Source organism: Aulonocara stuartgranti (assembly GCF_965226115.1).
Source record: "Aulonocara stuartgranti genome assembly, chromosome: 4".
Taxonomy (NCBI): Eukaryota; Metazoa; Chordata; class Actinopteri; order Cichliformes; family Cichlidae; genus Aulonocara; species Aulonocara stuartgranti.
The window spans coordinates 13,845,852-13,863,863 of NC_138942.1; the positions used below are offsets into that span (position 1 = coordinate 13,845,852).

Consider the following 18,012-nt stretch of genomic DNA (forward strand, 5'->3'; position numbering starts at 1 on the left):
TTACCTTGAGTTGTGTTTTTCTTTTCTTCTCGTATAGACTCAAAAAATCAAAAGCTCATTCATTGATATGTTCCCAAATATTTTCTGCCGGCCACCCAAAGAGGTACTAATGCTAGAGATGAGGAAGCAAGAAGATCCCACCATTGTGAGCAATGATGACCCACTGATGGATGATGAAGAATTCAGGAGCGAGGCTTTTCAGAGACCATACCAGTATCTCACACGGTTTCATAACCACATTAATCTAGATGTATTCGCTTATAACGGTGTTGAGGGGACACATGTTGAATGTCTTCAGATGCTTCTCATGTTTTGCGGCATAATGGATCCATCCTGGGCTGAACTAAGAAATTTTGCATGGTTTCTCAACCTTCAGCTGAAAGACTGTGAGACGTCTGTTTTTTGTGATGTCACTTTCACTGGGGACACACTAACTGGATTCAAAACCTTTGTGGTAGATTTCATGATTCTGATGGCAAAGGATTTTGCCTCTCCATCACTCAGCATTTCTGACCAGAGTCCTGGCAGGCTGGAAATCGATCTGGGTAGTGTCAGAGATGAAGACCTGGCTCCTTTTCTTATCAGGAAAAGATGGGAAACAGAACCACATCCATACATATTCTTTAATGATGACCATGTGTCCATGACCTTTATTGGTTTCCATCTTCAGCTCAATGAGCAGAACTTTGTTGATGCCATTGACCCAACCTCTAACAGGGTGATTAAAAGAAATGTCATGACAAGGGCATTGTATGAAGGTCTAAAGCTGCAAAGAGTCCCCTTCAACATTGACTTTGATCGCCTTCCAAGAGCAGAGAAAATAGAGCGAATCTGTAGTGTTCTTGGTATCCAGTGGCCTCTTGATCCAGATGAAACTTATGAGCTTACAACTGACAACATATTGAAGATGCTCGCAATCCACATGCGGTTCAGATGCGGCATCCCTGTCATTATCATGGGAGAAACAGGGTGTGGTAAAACAAGGCTCATCAAATTCCTTTGTGAACTCCGGAGGAGTGGAGTGGCCACTGAGAACATGAAACTTGTCAAGGTGCATGGAGGGACAACTTCAGAGATGATCTACACCAAAGTGAGAGAAGCAGAAGACATTGCTTCGATCAACAAACTCGACTATGGGTTCGACTCCGTTCTGTTTTTTGATGAGGCCAACACTACAGAGGCCATCAGCAGTATTAAGGAGGTCCTCTGTGATAAGACTGTAAAGGGGGAAAGTTTGACAGCCAACACTGGGTTACAGATTATTGCTGCATGCAATCCTTACCGAAAACACACAGATGAGATGATTCAAAGGTTGGAATCTGCAGGCCTTGGGTACCGAGTTCGAGCAGAAGAGACGGACGAAAAACTTGGATCTATTCCTCTCCGCCAGTTGGTGTATAGAGTTCAAGCACTGCCACCAAGCATGATTCCCCTGGTATGGGACTTCGGGCAGTTAAATGATCACACAGAGAAAATATACATCCAGCAGATTGTACAAAGAGTTGCTGAAAAAAAAGCCATTGATGAATGTCATATCAAGTGGATCACTGATGTACTTTCATCTTCACAGAAGTACATGCGTGCGAGAAATGATGAATGCAGCTTCGTCAGCCTGAGAGATGTTGAACGTTGCATGCAAGCTTTTGTTTGGTTCTATGACAACCATGAAATGTTTTTTGCGGAACTTAAAAAGTTTGAGAATGATAGAAATGTTGAGAAGGATGAAATGCGTCCAAAATGGCCCGAGAGCCGAGACCCTGTTCTCTGGTCTCTAGTCATGGCCATTGGAGTGTGTTACCATGCCTGTTTAGAAAATAAGGATAAATACAGGCAGAAAATCAGCAAAAGTCTTCCAGCATTATACAGTCCATCAAAGGTGATGCAGGAAATCTCACTCATGCAGGATTTACTTTTGAGTGGTGTGCCAATGGGGGATACAATTGCAAGAAATAGTGCCCTGAAAGAGAACGTCTTCATGATGGTTCTCTGCATTGAACTGAGAATCCCTCTCTTCCTCGTGGGCAAACCTGGAAGTTCAAAATCTCTGTCTAAAACTTTGGTGGCAGATGCAATGCAGGGTCAAGCTGCTCATTCTGACCTGTACAAAAAGCTCAAACAGATCCACTTGGTGTCCTTCCAGTGTAGCCCTCACTCAACACCAGAAGGCATCATTAATACATTTAAGCAATGCGGACGTTTTCAGGAAGGTAAAAACCTGGATGAGTATATCTCAGTTGTGGTTCTCGATGAGATCGGGCTTGCAGAGGACTCTCCAAAGATGCCGCTGAAAACTCTTCATCCATTGCTGGAGGAGGGATGCATTGATGATGAGCCACTACCACACAAAAAGGTTGGATTTATTGGAATCTCCAACTGGGCGCTGGACCCTGCAAAGATGAACCGAGGCATTTTTGTATCCCGTGGGGACCCTGACGAGAGGGAACTTATTGAAAGTGCTAAAGGAATCTGCTCCTCTGATGTAGTGGTTCTGGAGAAGGTCAGGGATTTCTTCCAACCTTTTGCAAGAGCCTACTTGAACATCTGCCGCAAACAAGGCAAAGGATTTTTTGGCTTACGTGACTACTACAGCTTGATAAAGATGATCTTTGCGGTCGCCAAGGCTTCTAAGCAAAAGCCCACACCAGAGGAAACCGTCAAAGCAGTGCTGAGAAATTTCAGTGGCAAGGATAATGTAGATCCAGTTACTGTCTTCACTATGAGACTGGGGATTGCACCAAACCTAGAGAACATCAGTACCATTGAGTTTGTGAGAGAAAACATTGAAGCAGTTGGACAGGAAGAAGAATGTCGATACCTCCTGGTGCTAACTAAAAACTATGCAGCCCTGCAGATCCTGCAGCAGTCCTTCTTTTCAGAAAGTGGTCAACCAGAAATTATCTTTGGTTCCAGCTTTCCAAAAGACCAAGAGTATACCCAGATCTGTCGCAACATCAACAGAGTAAAGATATGCATGGAAACAGGACAAACGGTTGTGCTCTTAAACTTGCAGAACCTCTATGAAAGTCTCTACGATGCCCTCAACCAATACTATGTTTGCTTGGGAGGGCAGAAATATGTGGACCTTGGACTGGGAACCCATCGTGTAAAATGCAGGGTTCACAAAGACTTCCGGTTAATCGTCATTGAGGAAAGAGAAGTGGTCTACAAACAGTTCCCAATACCTCTCATTAACAGGCTGGAGAAGCACTACCTGGACATCCAGACTGTTCTGAAAACCGAGCAGAAGAGGATGGTGGAGGAACTGGAGAAGTGGGTCCAGCTTTTTGTAACTCTCAGCAGCCAACATGCAGCGGCAGCTCAGACATACAAATACAAACCCCCAGACGTATTCATTGGGTACCACTCAGACACATGTGCTTCTGTAGTTCTCCAAGTAATAGAGAACCAGAAGGACAGTTTAGAAATCTCAGATTCTGAGAGGAGAATGCTCGACGAGGCTAAACTCATACTGCTGAAATGTGCTACACCAGACTCTGTGGTAAGGTTGGACAGTACAGCCCTTCCAAAAGTGGAAAGTGAATATCTGGCCAGGATGTACTTTGAAGAGCAGAGTAACAGCTGTTTGGCTGACTACATACTTGCTCACATAAGACAGGAGGCCCATTCTTGCTCCTTCTTCACAGAGGTAACTAAATTTGACAATTTTATATACACAAAAACACAAAAACATACGGTCTAATTGTAATTTTACACTTCAGGTGACAACATTCTCCAGACTTTTGACTGCTTTTGACCTCGAACCATTGGAGAGGATGTTGCACAGTGTTGAGCTTCTCTCACTCCAGCAGTTTGACACAGAGCACTCCTTCTTGAAGAAGATAAGGTTTGTTTATCGATCCATAATTTTACTCTTTTTTTTTTTTTTTTTACATTCACACAATAAAGTACAATAGAAGCTGTGAAACACATGTCCTAGTAAGAACAGTGATAGACTAGTTGTAATATCTAGTAATGTAAACATATTACTAACTAATGAGACATATCCCTTTGTTACTGAATTTAAAGATTATTGTGATTGTTTTAACCTATTGGCACATTTTGACATTTACATTTTTAGAATATGTTTAGAAGCAAATATTGCATGAGAATAACTGACTATGATCTTGAGATGTGTTACAGTGTACAAACCAAGTCCTTCTCGTCTTGTAGGAACTTCCTCACAGCTGAGAATAAAAGCAGCAGCAACAGGGTCCTCATCGTCCAGAGTGATTTTGATGAAGCCAGTCTCAGCGCCAACCTCATTGCATCTGCAAAGTAGGTCCAACACTTTTTTTTGTGGGCTTTTAGCTACCATGTGGTTTGGCCATATTAACTTTTGCCGTTCATTTCCAGGTATTCATCGATTAATGAGATCAATAAGATAACCCAGGAGAACACAAGTAGAAAGGTATTTGTGTACTTCATCACCAGACTGCCAAGAATGGAAGGAGGGACTTCTTACATTGGCTTTCATGGCGGTAAGGCTTATACAACATGGACTATATTTTTTATTATGTCGTGTAAAGAGTGGACAATAAGCTGAGACATGTTAATATTCACAGGCCCCTGGAGATCAGTTCATATTGATGACCTCAGACGCTCTAAAGACATTGTTTCCGACATCAAAACTTTGCAAAACATGACAATCAGTCAGATGTTTGAAACAAAGGCACCTCAGGCTGAAGGTTAGTTAATGATAAATCATTTATATAAAATTATGTTGTTGTCTCCATATATATTGTTCACTTTACAGCATTGTGTATTAAATTACAACATTTTTGTTAAAGCCATGGAGACTGATGACATGTACTCTGAGAGTGAACAGGAGGAAACTGTGCAGGAGGAAAATGTAAGTCTATAAATCCCAGCATGGTCATCACATTGTTTTCTTACATGAATGACATGTTTTTTTTATTGGGGATTAATCTTAACACTAGATTTTAACTAGTGTGTTCTTCTTCTGCAGACCTGGGAAAGTGTTGTGGACACTACAGCATTGCTGAGGAGCTGTGTGCAGAGTGCAGTAGCCATGCTGAGGGACCAGGTGGAAAGTGGCCTCCGCAGTACTCGGAGAGTAGAGATCCTTCTGGCACTTCTGAGTGACAATGACGAAATAACAGGTACTAACAAAACTTTTTTCAGTACTTGTTGTTGCTTTTTTTGTTATTTGCTTTTGTTAATGCTAATTATTCTATCTGAATTTGTCAGGTGAATTCCTACAAGTGGTGAAGCGGCATCTTCACTCATTGTTGGTGACTCACGACGGCAACACTTTCTCATCCATCAAGAGCAACTGGGTCTTCAAGGAGGCCTCAAACATCGATGCCTTGCAAGAAGGAGGCACCTTTAGGTGAGTGGTTCGGTCTTGTGTAATATGCAGTTTAATATACAGTATTATCCTATATTTATTTGAAAACCACTGTAAACTTTTTTTTCTCCATTCATGACAGACACACCTTATGGAAGCGTGTTCAGGCTGTGGTCGTCCCCCTCTTGGCGCATCTAGTTTCGCTCATAGACCGTGACCAAAACATGGACCTCCTGCTTGATACCCGCTGTGGTGAATCTGTTAAGAAGCTGTGGTTAGATATCTTTGGCAATGAAAAGCTGCTGGAAATCTCACATCTAACACTAGACCACACGTAAGTGTTGTTAATAATGTAATTATTGTGCATGTAATAATGTGTAATAATTGTTTTGTTTAAAAAAGTACATTCTTGTACCTAAATGGTAAATGGCCTGCATTTGTATAGCGCTTTTCTAGTCCATAGGACCCCAAAGCGCTTTACACTACATTCAGTCATTCACCCATTCACACACACATTCACACACTGGCAATGGCAAGCTACATTGTAGCCACAGCTGCCCTGGGGCGCACTGACAGAGGCGAGGCTGCCGGACACAGGCGCCACCGGGCCCTCTGACCAAAGATACTCTGTACCTAAAGATGTCTGATGTTCACTTTGCTTTTTTTAAACTGCTTACAGTTCTGAGACGAGAACCATCCTTGTACAGCACTACATTGCCCAAGATAAGAACATGTGCTGCAGCATGCCATTCAGCTGGAGGATTAAGGACTACCTGGAAGAGCTCTGGGTTCATGCACGTCAACATGAAGGTAGTGGTTTGTTTTAGCCACTATATAATTTATATACCGTAATTGTCGGGCTATAAGCCGCTACTTTTTGCACAAGCTTTGAACCCTGCGGCTTTTAGTCAGGTGCGGCTTTTCTATGGATTGTCCCTGATTTTTGTCATATCGTAAGACGATTTGTTTTGTTTGTTCCGCTGTTGTACGGCACTACGTTGCCTGGCGGAAGGGCATGTGATCAGACACACAGTATCGGGGTTCAAGAGTGGTATGTTGGTCACATGTCCATCCGCCAGGCAACAGAGTGCCGTAGAAGTAGCTCGAAAAACAAACTTCAAAGTAGCGCTACACGTTCAGCGGGAGTCGTGGATGGTGTGCGGCAATAAACTTGCGAAAAGCAAGTTATGCTCAACTCCACCGGTGGAATCTGACCGCGTGGAAAAGTGTGAAAATATCCATCCATCCACCTGAGCCTAAAAGGTAGTCTGAATCTATTTTTCTGGTGTGCTGTAGGTTATTGTTATGTACTACATTTGTTACTCGTTTTTGAAGCACAGCACATGTTTCGTACTTGTAATTACCGCTACTTTTACATATACCTAAAAAGTTGTGCAAATATGTACCCATAACTTGTTTTTCAAAATATTAATAAAAGAGGTGTGTCTCCAAACAGCCATCTCTTTCCTGACAATTCGCTTTGTGCATATTCTCTTACATATGTTAAGTCAACATTGAAACACCTGCGGCTTTTAGTCAGGTGCGGCTAATGTATGTACAAAACAGGATTTTCCCCTGATTTTAGCTTGTGCGGCTAATATTCAGGTGCGCTTTGTAGTCCGGGAAATACGGTAGTGATGTTGTGTTTTTGGTTTGTTAGTTTGTTTTGTTTTTACATTAAATGCATATGTCTTCCAGGGCAAACTCAGAAAGAGTTTGTTAAGTTCTTTTGGAAGACACCGCTCGGCCGCTACATAGCGAAAGCAGACCCAGAGATGCAGGTTGAGTTTTTCCAGCGCTACCTTCAGGATTTCATCTCCATGACAATGAATGTCACTTCTCCGGAAGATCTTCAGGTTTTTTGTTTTTATTTTGTTTTTCATTTGATGTTGGCGAGATTGTGTGTGACAGTATATACTAATGCATGTTATTTATTTTTCTAGCTCCTGTGTGGTGCTTTGAATTCTTGTGTTAACGAACTGCGGTTGCAGCTCAGTGACACTGAAGCGGTGACGTCTCTTCCGTGGGTCCATGCTGCATATCATGAGTTCAAAAACCGGCTCCAGAACCTCTGCAGAGTGATGTGCATTGTACCTCAGTTGACCCAAAACCTCCTGATGAATCCTAATGCCAGAGATGGGTTTGAACTGGTAATCCTTATTTACATAGTGTTTTTATTTTCTGTTTCTTTGAAGGATTTTTAATTTCTCATCAACAGTCTTCTACTTTTTTTTTTAAATTTTGTTTTGGGTTTTGTAATTATTTCTTTTTGGTTTTGTTCTCCTGTCTCCAAGGTACTCGATGTGTATGCTGGGTTTGCGTGTGTGGAGTACCTGGAGCCCATAGACTTAAACACAGATGCCCGAAGACAAGCCTGGCTCAGGCAGGTGAAAAAAATCCAGGTTGCTATTGAGTTAATCTGCTCAGAGGACAGCGTGAGACGTTATGGAGAGAGAAGCAAGATCATCGCCATGAGAGTCCAGTAAGTAAAGCTTAAGGAAAAAATGTCCAAATCATCACAAGTCTGAGGTTTTTAGTTTGTCTTTAGGTAACCACTTGAGCTGCATTGAAAGGTTATTTGTTTTATGTCTTTTAGAGCTGGATGGAATCGGATATTTTCTCTGTCTCTGTTTGTGGAGCACATGTTACTGGGAATAGAGGAGCTGGAGAAGAAACTGTCTCCTTTAGTTTTGGAGAACACTGGGCGGCTTGGCCAGGTGCGTCTGGGTTCTTTGTATTAAATTTTTTTTAACAGTACAGATAATTACCATAAAGCATTCTTCACAATAACCACAGTCCTTTCTTCACCCATAATAAACATGTATTGCCTCTGCTCTCCCTTCAAGATACTGGAAAAAAACTCAGACCTCAAAACTCAGGAGACGTTCGAGGCAGTAATTAATTTGCTCAAAATCTGCAAAGATGGAGCCATCGAACGCATCTTCAGGTAAACATCGATTTTTATACATGTTGTGTGTTAACAGAATCTCTCATCCTGTACATTAGCGCTTCTGGGCACATTTAGCATTGTATTTGGTTGCTTTAAGAAGGTTGTAGAAGGTACAAATGAACTGAAATCAACGTTTTAATGGCCAAAAATTAGGATTTTATTTCTTGCTGGGAGCTAAGATACTATTTTTAACAATTTATTGTTATATTGACCTATTTTAGCATCTAGGGGCTTAGAATATAGAAGGAAGCACTGCAGGAGGAGGGCTGTCTAATTTCAGTTTCATATCATAGCTTTAAATAGTAATATTTCACTACTGAACATCAGAATTTATAATTGTTTGTAAATGTTATAATTGTTTTTTGGGGTTTTTTTCCCCAGGTTTGGTCTTACACTGTGCCCAGTGTGTATGGGAGACCCCCAGGACCCTCTCTGCCTGCCATGTGAACACATCTACTGTGTAGCCTGTATCAAAATGTGGTTGGTGCCTGGACAGATGTACTGTCCTCTCTGCATGCAGCCAGTTAACGATGACTTCCCCTTGGTTCCCTCAGATGATATAAGGTTGGTAACTATATGTGAATAAGGCCAACCTCCCACGTGTAATGAACAAAGATATCATTCAATTCTTCCCACACAATACAAAAAATTTTGATCTGCCTTTTGCTGCTGTTTAGTTATGTTGTGTTTAAGTACCTTGTTTTTGATTAGATGTGTTTTGTGATGTGCTTTAAGACATCTGTGTGACTTTTGTAAATCTTCTTTCATGTAGGATTCCCATCAAACAACACACCCAGTTCAGGAACAAGTGCAATGCTTTCTTCATAGACCTGGTGTCGACTGTGTGTTTCAAGGATAATTCTCCACCCTGCTCAGCTGTCATTCTTCATTTGCTGTCATTTCTCATGGTGGAGCCCGGCGCTGTCCCAATTCTGAGAGGTACTCTATTACTTTCTTTCCACCATGTATGTGAAACACATCCATGTGCGACTGCACAACTACAGTATATGTTTTGTTAGTTCTAAATAGATTTATGTATTTTTAGGCAATAAGCAGATTTTGACAAAGGCGCTTTCTCCGTTTGACGACTCTGTGGATAAAAATCCGGTGGTGCGGTCAGTAGTGCTCAAACTTCTTCTGAAGTACAGGTGAGGTCCCTTTTCTTTCCTCCCTTTTTTTTTGGTTATTGCATGAGGTCTTATTATGTCTGTGCAGTGCAGTTTCTAATTTGTGTTTAACCTTGACTGTTTTTGAAGCTTTGATGATGTAAAAAAGTACCTGCAGCAGCATCTGACAGCAGTTGAGCGGAGCAACATCTTGGAGGAGATGGATAAAACTGAGCTCTACACCTTGTACATTAACTGCTTGGAGGTATGCGCTAACACACAAGCTGCATGTGGATTTGATTGTGGATTTGATTAAAATGCCTTTTTAAATGTTTATTTTTCTAGGATTCCATGTTTGAAAGGATGCAGTTCAGGTCCACTGCAGACCAGCAGGCATGTCTGCAGGATGAAAGTGCCTTCTTGACTGATTTCTTGCAGTCTCGTGATCAGCTTTCTGAAACGGCCACTGTAGAGTACCTGCAGCAGGTGGCCAGAGTGCGTATGGACCTGGATATGGCAGTGAGCATGTTTGTGGAAAAACTGAGAGCTCCAGGTGCGTATTTTTAATGAGTTACACACTCTTATTGTGTGTCATACTCCTACAATGTGTCAGGAATGTTCTCCTTTTTACAAACACATTACTTTGATTTTATTTGATACCAGGATCCCGAGAAGTTGGCCAGAATGGAAGCACAGCTTTCCTGACCAGCGTCATAGACTTGTGTAGGCGGAGTGGAAATGACTGGTATCGGGTCTATTTGATCCGTAAGATGTGCAGTCAGTTTGGAGTAGAGTTTGTCAAGAAGCTCCTCAAATCGGATCAAATGAGTTGGATCTTTCCTAAGGAAATTCAGCAAAAGGTTCGCTTAGCAACCGTTTGATTTTCAGCTTATAAAGAAGATAAACTCAAAGTTTTATTCAAAAAATTCATTTTCATTTCACTCTACCCAGGATGAAGAAGTCACACCAATAGATCAGTATCTCGTGTGTGGGGAAGATTACAAGACCATCAGAAATGCTGTTGCAAAAGTAGTTATGGAAGCCAAACTGGATGGACTGGATGAGGCTTGCGAGGTAATGTTTCATCGTTTTCTTGGTGGAAATTCAGAATCAGGAATCTAAATTTGTGTGCATAATGGTGTGGGTCTTTTGCTTTGTCTTTATAGCGGTGCAAATGCCCACCACAGTGGAAAACAGTTTATCTTCTCTTGGCACTGTATCGAGAAGTCACCACTCTCTACAGAGAAACCAATGCGAGCTTCCATCCTAAGCCTGAAGTAGGTTTTCTAATTTAGTTACACTAAATAAAATAACATCATCTTATCTTATTTTAGGTTATAGTTTTCAGTTTGTCTTCATTCAGTATTTAAGTATTTGTGTGTATATTTTTTACCAATAGCAAGTCGAGGCCCTGATGAGCTACATCCAGAAATCAAAATTCCTTCCCAGCCCGCAGGTGAAGGCCTTTGCCCTGTCTCTGGTAACCAACCAGATCGGGCCCTTGGCTCTTCGCTGCGGGGTCTCTGGTGCCCAGTGTGTGTCGGTGGACTTGGCTGTTCACTTAGCTGCTGTCTTGCTCTGTGGAAACCAAGGAATCTTGGCTCCACTGAAGCAGCTAGCTATGACACCTGCAAACATGCAGGTATGTATAATCGCTGTTGTAAGTGATCAAAACCTGGGTATGTTTTTAAAAAATAAATATATGGAATGCATCTGTTGGTACAGGCGGCTTTCTTGCCCACCATGCCGGAGGACATGTTAGCAGTGGCTCAACAAGCTATGGGTCACTTGCAGTGGTATCGTAAGTATTATTAAAAAGACAAAAAACCTCTAATGTGATGATATGAGGTGATGTGCTAAACACCTTTGTCGTATTGTTTTATACTTTTAACACAGACTGTCCAAATGGTCACCCCTGCACCATTGGTGAGGTATGTTAGCTTCAGTTAGATTCATAATCCATTTTTAAAAAGTCTATTTTTGCTGGTATCCCTTTCATATTTATTTGACACTCTTTCTATTCCTCTAGTGTGGCCAGCCCATGCAAAGAAGTCATTGTGTAGATTGTGGTGTAGAGATTGGAGGGACTAACCACGCACCTGTGCCAGGATTTCGTATTGTGCAAGTCCAGTAAGTGTCCTACAGAATTCAAGTGGAAAGAGGAAAGTAGCAAAATAAACATATTCATCAGTATTTATTTGTTTATTGTCTTCTGACAGGGGTGACCGCACTCAAACAGGCCACGTCCTCGGCGACCCCGGACGTAGAGACAATCCAGACATGCTGGACACCAAGAGCATTTCTCCCGTTCCCTTCACCATCATTCGCATGCTCACTCACATGGCCATGCTGCTTGGTTCCTGCAGCCAACCACAGGTAACACAAACAGAACGGAGTTTTTGAAAGTGCTGTTTTTCAGCAACCACAAATTATCCAAGTAATCTCCATCAAGGTAATGTTAAAAGCCTGTTTATAATCCACTGTTTGTAGTAAGAAAGGTGGAGAGTCATCTGCTTTTGTTTTCCTTCTAGTCTATTTCTGCCATTATCAAACCTCAAGTCCAAGATGCAGGAGAGTTTCTACTCGCTCATCTGAGAAAGGACATGAAACACCTCATCAGAAGTCTGGGTAAGGGGACAGATGACACAATCAGCACTGTTCACCTGGTCATCAACAGCCTCCTGGAGACACACCAGCAGCAAAGATGTAAGTAAAAGCTACACTAATACTGCAGCTCTCTACAAATATAAGATACCAGTGAAGTCCTGTGTCAATAATTACGGAAGTATTTTGATAACAAAGCTCAAAAAATCCGATTGGACTTTGAATAGCTGTCCAGTATAGTCCAGCATAGAAGAGAGAAAGTGTGCCCTCTAGAGGCCACAAATTTGAGCTTTTAAATCAATATCTATAGATTTGTAAAGACTGAGAATAGTCATAGTAAAAGATTTTTTAATAGTCTTGACTCTCCTTTCAGGGCCTGTTCAGTATGACAATCTTCTCTCAACCAAAGAAGCACGAAACGGCTGGGAAATTGAAATGAGCGCTGCCATTATCACACCACATCTGAAGGTACTCAAAGTTTTACTCCTTTTTTCCCCAGAACAGTACAACTTGCCTCATATGTTTATACAAGATCTATGCATAACATAACATGTCACCTGCTCTTCCACAGCACTTGGATAGACAGCTAAAGGAAGTGAACACATTTATCCGGGCTGACTCTCGTATCTCTGCCAGTCCAATCATGAAGCTCATTTTTGGAGATCCTCAGCTCTTCTTGGCTTCACTTCCTCCAAAATCTCTGATCCATGTTTCTGCCGTGTGGAGCTGCCGGGAGAAAGTGTCTCTGTTGAACCTCACTCACATCGTGGAGCAAAATGATGGCAAAGACACCTTGCCGGTCCTCTGGAGATTCCTCCATAGGGTGAGAAAATGATAACATAAAATGCATTTGTAATGTTGAAGAAAGGAAAAAAAAAAATCTGTCGGTGATCCTCCTACATTGTGTCATCGACTGCATTGGGTTTAATCTGTTTCAGAGCTTTTAATCCATATCCATCAGTATAGTTTCTGTACTTTTTGTAAGTGCGTTATTTTTTTTTTGTTTCCATGGATCCTGTGTTTCTTTTCTTTTCCTTTTTTTTTCTTTTTTTTTGCCAAAAACAGGCTATATTGAAAAAAACATATATAACATATACAAATAAGCAGCTCTTACAAGACAAAGTTCAACCACAGTTTCCCAAAGAGTACGTAACAGGAATTTATCTGAAAACACTACTACTATCATTATTATTATTATTAATATTACTGATTATTTATTTTTAGGAAGCAGAAATCCGACTGGTGAAGCACCTTCCTGAAATCCTGGCGCTCCAGAGGGATCTAGTGAAGAAGTTTCTGAACATCGCTGAGCTAACGGAAGGCAGCATCGCTGAATTTCTCGGCAATCAGAAAGCAGGTATTGACTTAACTGTCTACATCAGTGCTTCTCAGCCTTTTCAACTACGTGACTCATGCACAAGAGATACAAAGTTCCATGCAACTCCTAATTACCTCTGTTCTCGGAAATGTCATGGTTAAATAGCTGGCAGAATGCAATTTAAGAACCTGCCTGCCAAGGAGTGAGTTGTTTTAACCTGGACGGAGACAATGATTGATTATTCATAAAGAGGAAAATCTCTTCCACACGTGAACGCCGCTGATGTTGATGTTCTAATTTTCTGTACCGTGTGAACTGCGGGTCTCCTGTGCGGCTGACATCTTTACACTAGGGATTAATTATTTGATTTCTTCTTGTATGCAGTTTCACTCAAAACCTGGTACGAAAAACACATCAGAATCTTCTTGGCAACCTGGAATCAGCTCAGAGTATCGCTGGCAACCAATGGTAAGCAGCCAGCAGTACTGTTACACCAGCGCTGACCTGTCCAACGTCTCGTTCTAACGTCATTTTAAAATGTTTTCAGGTGAGATTAAGATCCCGGCTGAGTTCTGCCAGAATGACCTGGACCTCAACAGTGACTTCAGGGTGCTGTTGCCACGGCGACACGGCCCAGGCCTGTGCTCTACAGCTCTCGTCAGCTACCTAATTGCGCTGCACAATGACATTATATACTGTGTGGACAAGCACACTGGAGAGGAGACCAGGTGGGGGCGCTCATGCCACATTTTTCTCACTTGCGTATGCTTTGGCTTTCAGAAGACTGTGTCTCAAGTTATTATACACTTCATACGGCATGTTTGCAAAAAATTATATATATATATATGGATTAAAATAACATTATGATATCTCAATTATATCTGGAAAGAGCTGAAGACTAAAAAGGGTGTCAGAGTAGTAGAATCCTAAAATATAGAGACACTGTCTCCTGGGTAAACTTTCTATTTATTCCTCTCTCAGCTACAAAGTAAGCCCTGCAGATCTGACTGACCTGCATGTGATTCGTTACGAGCTGGAGAGGGATGTGATGCCGCTGGTTCTGTCCAACACCCAGTACAGCATCGAGCGGGGCCAGGAGACCCTTCACGAGTATGACTTGCCTAAGATCGAGCAGCAGATCATCTCACGCTTCCTGCTGGGCAAGCCTCTCATCACTCTCAATGTGAGCCAATGAGAATCAGGAGCAAAGCAGCTTTGCTGACAATTCAACGCACAGTTTGTTAAGGCACAGTTTCCCCCTCTTTGTTCTTCATCCACAGGGCCTTCCTACACTAGTGAATAGACACGATCGCAACTACGAGATTATCCTCAAGGTCATAAAAGAAAAAGTCAAACAAGTAAGTTGTGACAGGTAGTAACATGCTGGGACTTAGCATTTATTTATCAGAGATTACAAATTGTGTATACTGTACATGCTTCTGATGATAACAGCCATTATGATGTATGCCAACAGGAGCCTCTTCAGACTCTCACTCTCTTTGCTGTGGCTGGAGAGCTCCACTCCTACAGTGAGGTGTGTGACGCTTTGTCAATGCTGGAAGTGGCCCTTGGTTTCCTTGCAATGACTGGGGGAGAGCCTCATATGCAGCTGTCCTCCTACCTGGAGGAGGTGCTGCAGATGGGAAACCAGATGGCTCAGCACATCCTCAAGGTTGGCCTATCTGAGACTATTTTATACTGTTGCTTTTTCTTTCTGACGGCTATGTGGATACTGTTTATACAGAACAGAAATGTGCCAAGCGTGCTTAAAGAAACTTAATTTTGTTGCTAGTTAGGAGCATTGAGTTTAAGATCTGGCAAGATCTTAATTACTTTATGTTCTCTATGCCTCACATTCACATTGTTTTGCCCACAGGCCTTTGGCATGTGTTGCCTTAAACACTGTGTGGCACTGTGGCAGCTGCTGGCCTCACTTAAATCAGAAAACATGCTGCGCCTCAAGAGGGTAAGCATCACCGACACAGAGGTGTATTATTCTATGCATAGATGTGATCTAGTACAAAGGTGTCAATAGTTATTATTATCAATATTCCTATACATGTGTTTTTTTGTGTTCATCAGGATCCGTTTGTAGGAGTTTCAGAGAAGTACAAACAGGCCCTGGGTGAGGACGAGCACAGGCTGCTCATTGGTTTCTTCTCTAAAAACAGCGCTGACACTTTCCTCCTGGAGATGCACGAGTTCCTGGTGCTGTCCCTCAAAAAGCCAAATGCAACTGATACCTTCAGGCCTGACTGGGGGTAAAGATTCATGTTTATTCATTGTGTTGTCATATGCATTACTCTAGCAGTGGCAGATTTGATTCAAATTGCTTGTTTCATCTTTTAAAGCTTGAAAGACACGCTGGTGTCTTACATGGAGCGCAAAGACATGGACATTCCCGCCGATGTGGAAGAGCTCTTCCCAGAAGAGATCCTCCTGGCCCATTACGTCGAAGCATGGAAGTTTATCGTAGCCTTCAAGCAGGAGCGCGGACAGAGACAATGAGAACAAGATTTAAGCTTTATTCCTTTTTTTCATTCTGTATGCGATGTCATGAAAATCCCTCAGATTATGTTTACATCTTGAAATGACAGTATTCATTTGTCATGTAATTACACGTATACAGAGAAGACGTGCCTTTGACAGAGCACTAGCTTCATAGAATAAGACACATTTTACAGCTTGTCTATATGATAATGTGAGCTTTTTTTCCCTTAATGATCTCTTCTTGGATTGTATCACTTTCTATTTTCTTTGATGTTATCTCTGCAGCTGCAGTTTAAGTCTGCTTACTTGCACTTTACATTTAATGTGAATTTAAAAAAAGTAAGTTAATTTACTCAGGTGAAAAAAGGTGGATTAAATTGAGGAAGGTAAAATCAGACTTATCTAAATCACTTTTTCAGGAACAAGCTGACTTTTTTACTGAAGTCATCAGTCACATTTTGTCATTTAATTTTCTGGGTTTCTTTTGTAACCTTTGCTTCATATACAGAACATCTACTTGCCCTTCTTTCACTTTAAGCTTGTCATCGTGCTGTCCACTTTTTCCATTCATTTTCTTTGAGTTGTTATTACTAATTAGTACATTTACTGAGTTCAATTCACTTTTTCTATTGTTTCCATTCTCCTCTTAGTAATTTTTGTATGTGGGATCTGTAATATAAACAGCTTCCAGCAAACCTTTAATGATGCCTACATTTGATTTTTGTTTCTTTTGTTTACACAGAGGTTGTAGGCCAAAAACATACACGTGTCAAATACAACCTCCTTTTCAACACACTGTCTCAGTTCTTACTGACTCTAGCTTCCTAACTCGTTTTGTTATTTGTTACACAGTACTGTGCAGAAGTTTTGAGCCACCCTTCAACTCTTTCTGTTTTGCTTGGAAATGAGAAATGGCTACAATTTAATGAAATATGTGCAAAAATACATGGAAATACAGCATATAAGGGGAAAAAAATCAGATTTTGTACAAGCTTGAATGTCAATATTTGGTATGACCAGTTTTATTCTTCAGCACAGCCTGAACTCTCGTAGGTAAGCTTTCTTGTAATTTCTTTAATTAGTCTTCAGGAATAGTTTTTCAGGCTTTTTGAAGTATATTTAAAGCTCATTTTTGGATGTTGTTCGCCTTTTGTTCTCTATCACTGGAGAGGCCAATCCATGACTGTTTGTGTTCCACTGTGTGCTTTTTCAATGCTTTTACTGCAGTTTGGGATCTTTGTCATGCTGAAAAACAAAGCCAATCAATCAGCCAATCAGATGCTTTCTAAATGGTATTACATGTTGGCTCAAAATCTGATGGTTCTTTGACAAGATCCACCGTTTTTTTATAGATAACTGTAGGCACTCACTGCTGCACCTCTCTCCAGACCTTCCATAAAACTTGTTGCCACTGAATTTCAGTCCAGTTCTTGTGTAATTTAGCAAACCTCAGCTTTTTCCCCATCTTAGGAATGGCTTCTTGACAAGCCACCTTTTCACTGTGGCTATTTGGGGATAAACACTGCTTCATCCCTTGAGTTATGGGCCCTTTTTATGCTTGAATAATTAACAAGTCAGCGATAAATGACTTAAAAAAATAAATAAACACAAAGTCCCTCTAAAAATGTTCAGATACAAGAACTGAGCTAAAAGTGAAGGGGGGCAACTGATCTCCAAAGAAAAACTTTTGTTGTCGCCTGGACAGATTTAAAAACGACGTTTTCGTCTCAAAACGCTCCGCGTCCACGCTAGTTTTCAGTCGTTTTCACAGAGTTGTGAGTCCACATTGAAACGGCCGAAAACGCTTACTCCTGCGCATGCGCAAAAAGCGAGTGAGAATTAAAGAATTTGAAGAAAAGCTATCTGGAGCATGTACAAACTGATAATAATCTTTTTTAGGGCTGTCGAAATTGAGAGCAATCAAAACAACTGCTGTATATTGCCCTCCGCTATCTTTGTTTAATTGGTCACATGACTAAAATGCATCATGGTTTTAGAAAGTCTGCGTTTTCGAGCGTCCACACTGCGACGGGGCAGCTCCGTTTTGAAATGTATGCGCTTTCGAGAGCGTTTTCAAAACGCTGCGTTTTTCCTTAGTGTGGACGGGAGGCCAAAACAGAGAGAAAACAATGTGTGGACGTAGTGTCCTCTGCTCGTAGGCAGTTCTGATTAACTATGCCAGTTTGTATTGTGGTTCCTTATACCTTGTAATTCCCATTATTACTGAGTGTAAATA

The 18,012-nt window shown here is 41.4% G+C and overlaps 1 protein-coding gene across 1 annotated transcript in view; it reads left to right on the forward strand.

Annotated features, from left to right (window-relative positions):
- Positions 1-16,569, forward strand: part of LOC309705346 (E3 ubiquitin-protein ligase rnf213-alpha-like) — a 32,556-nt gene extending 15,987 nt beyond the window's left edge. The window contains exons 28-67 of the mRNA XM_082531102.1: positions 38-3,646; positions 3,720-3,844; positions 4,171-4,275; positions 4,354-4,478; positions 4,563-4,685; positions 4,788-4,849; positions 4,967-5,120; positions 5,209-5,350; positions 5,451-5,642; positions 5,988-6,118; positions 7,007-7,164; positions 7,252-7,458; positions 7,603-7,790; positions 7,905-8,025; positions 8,155-8,255; positions 8,640-8,822; positions 9,031-9,197; positions 9,304-9,406; positions 9,515-9,629; positions 9,710-9,917; positions 10,028-10,224; positions 10,316-10,438; positions 10,531-10,641; positions 10,764-11,006; positions 11,090-11,165; positions 11,261-11,295; positions 11,394-11,494; positions 11,584-11,740; positions 11,896-12,070; positions 12,342-12,436; positions 12,540-12,791; positions 13,193-13,325; positions 13,671-13,754; positions 13,834-14,014; positions 14,268-14,469; positions 14,567-14,644; positions 14,761-14,958; positions 15,163-15,252; positions 15,369-15,547; positions 15,638-16,569. Of these exons, the coding sequence (XP_082387228.1) occupies positions 38-3,646; positions 3,720-3,844; positions 4,171-4,275; positions 4,354-4,478; positions 4,563-4,685; positions 4,788-4,849; positions 4,967-5,120; positions 5,209-5,350; positions 5,451-5,642; positions 5,988-6,118; positions 7,007-7,164; positions 7,252-7,458; positions 7,603-7,790; positions 7,905-8,025; positions 8,155-8,255; positions 8,640-8,822; positions 9,031-9,197; positions 9,304-9,406; positions 9,515-9,629; positions 9,710-9,917; positions 10,028-10,224; positions 10,316-10,438; positions 10,531-10,641; positions 10,764-11,006; positions 11,090-11,165; positions 11,261-11,295; positions 11,394-11,494; positions 11,584-11,740; positions 11,896-12,070; positions 12,342-12,436; positions 12,540-12,791; positions 13,193-13,325; positions 13,671-13,754; positions 13,834-14,014; positions 14,268-14,469; positions 14,567-14,644; positions 14,761-14,958; positions 15,163-15,252; positions 15,369-15,547; positions 15,638-15,794 (9,186 nt within the window). The 3' untranslated portion in view covers positions 15,795-16,569. The remainder of the gene's footprint in view (positions 1-37; positions 3,647-3,719; positions 3,845-4,170; positions 4,276-4,353; positions 4,479-4,562; positions 4,686-4,787; positions 4,850-4,966; positions 5,121-5,208; positions 5,351-5,450; positions 5,643-5,987; positions 6,119-7,006; positions 7,165-7,251; positions 7,459-7,602; positions 7,791-7,904; positions 8,026-8,154; positions 8,256-8,639; positions 8,823-9,030; positions 9,198-9,303; positions 9,407-9,514; positions 9,630-9,709; positions 9,918-10,027; positions 10,225-10,315; positions 10,439-10,530; positions 10,642-10,763; positions 11,007-11,089; positions 11,166-11,260; positions 11,296-11,393; positions 11,495-11,583; positions 11,741-11,895; positions 12,071-12,341; positions 12,437-12,539; positions 12,792-13,192; positions 13,326-13,670; positions 13,755-13,833; positions 14,015-14,267; positions 14,470-14,566; positions 14,645-14,760; positions 14,959-15,162; positions 15,253-15,368; positions 15,548-15,637) is intronic.
- Positions 16,570-18,012: the final 1,443 nt, after the last annotated feature.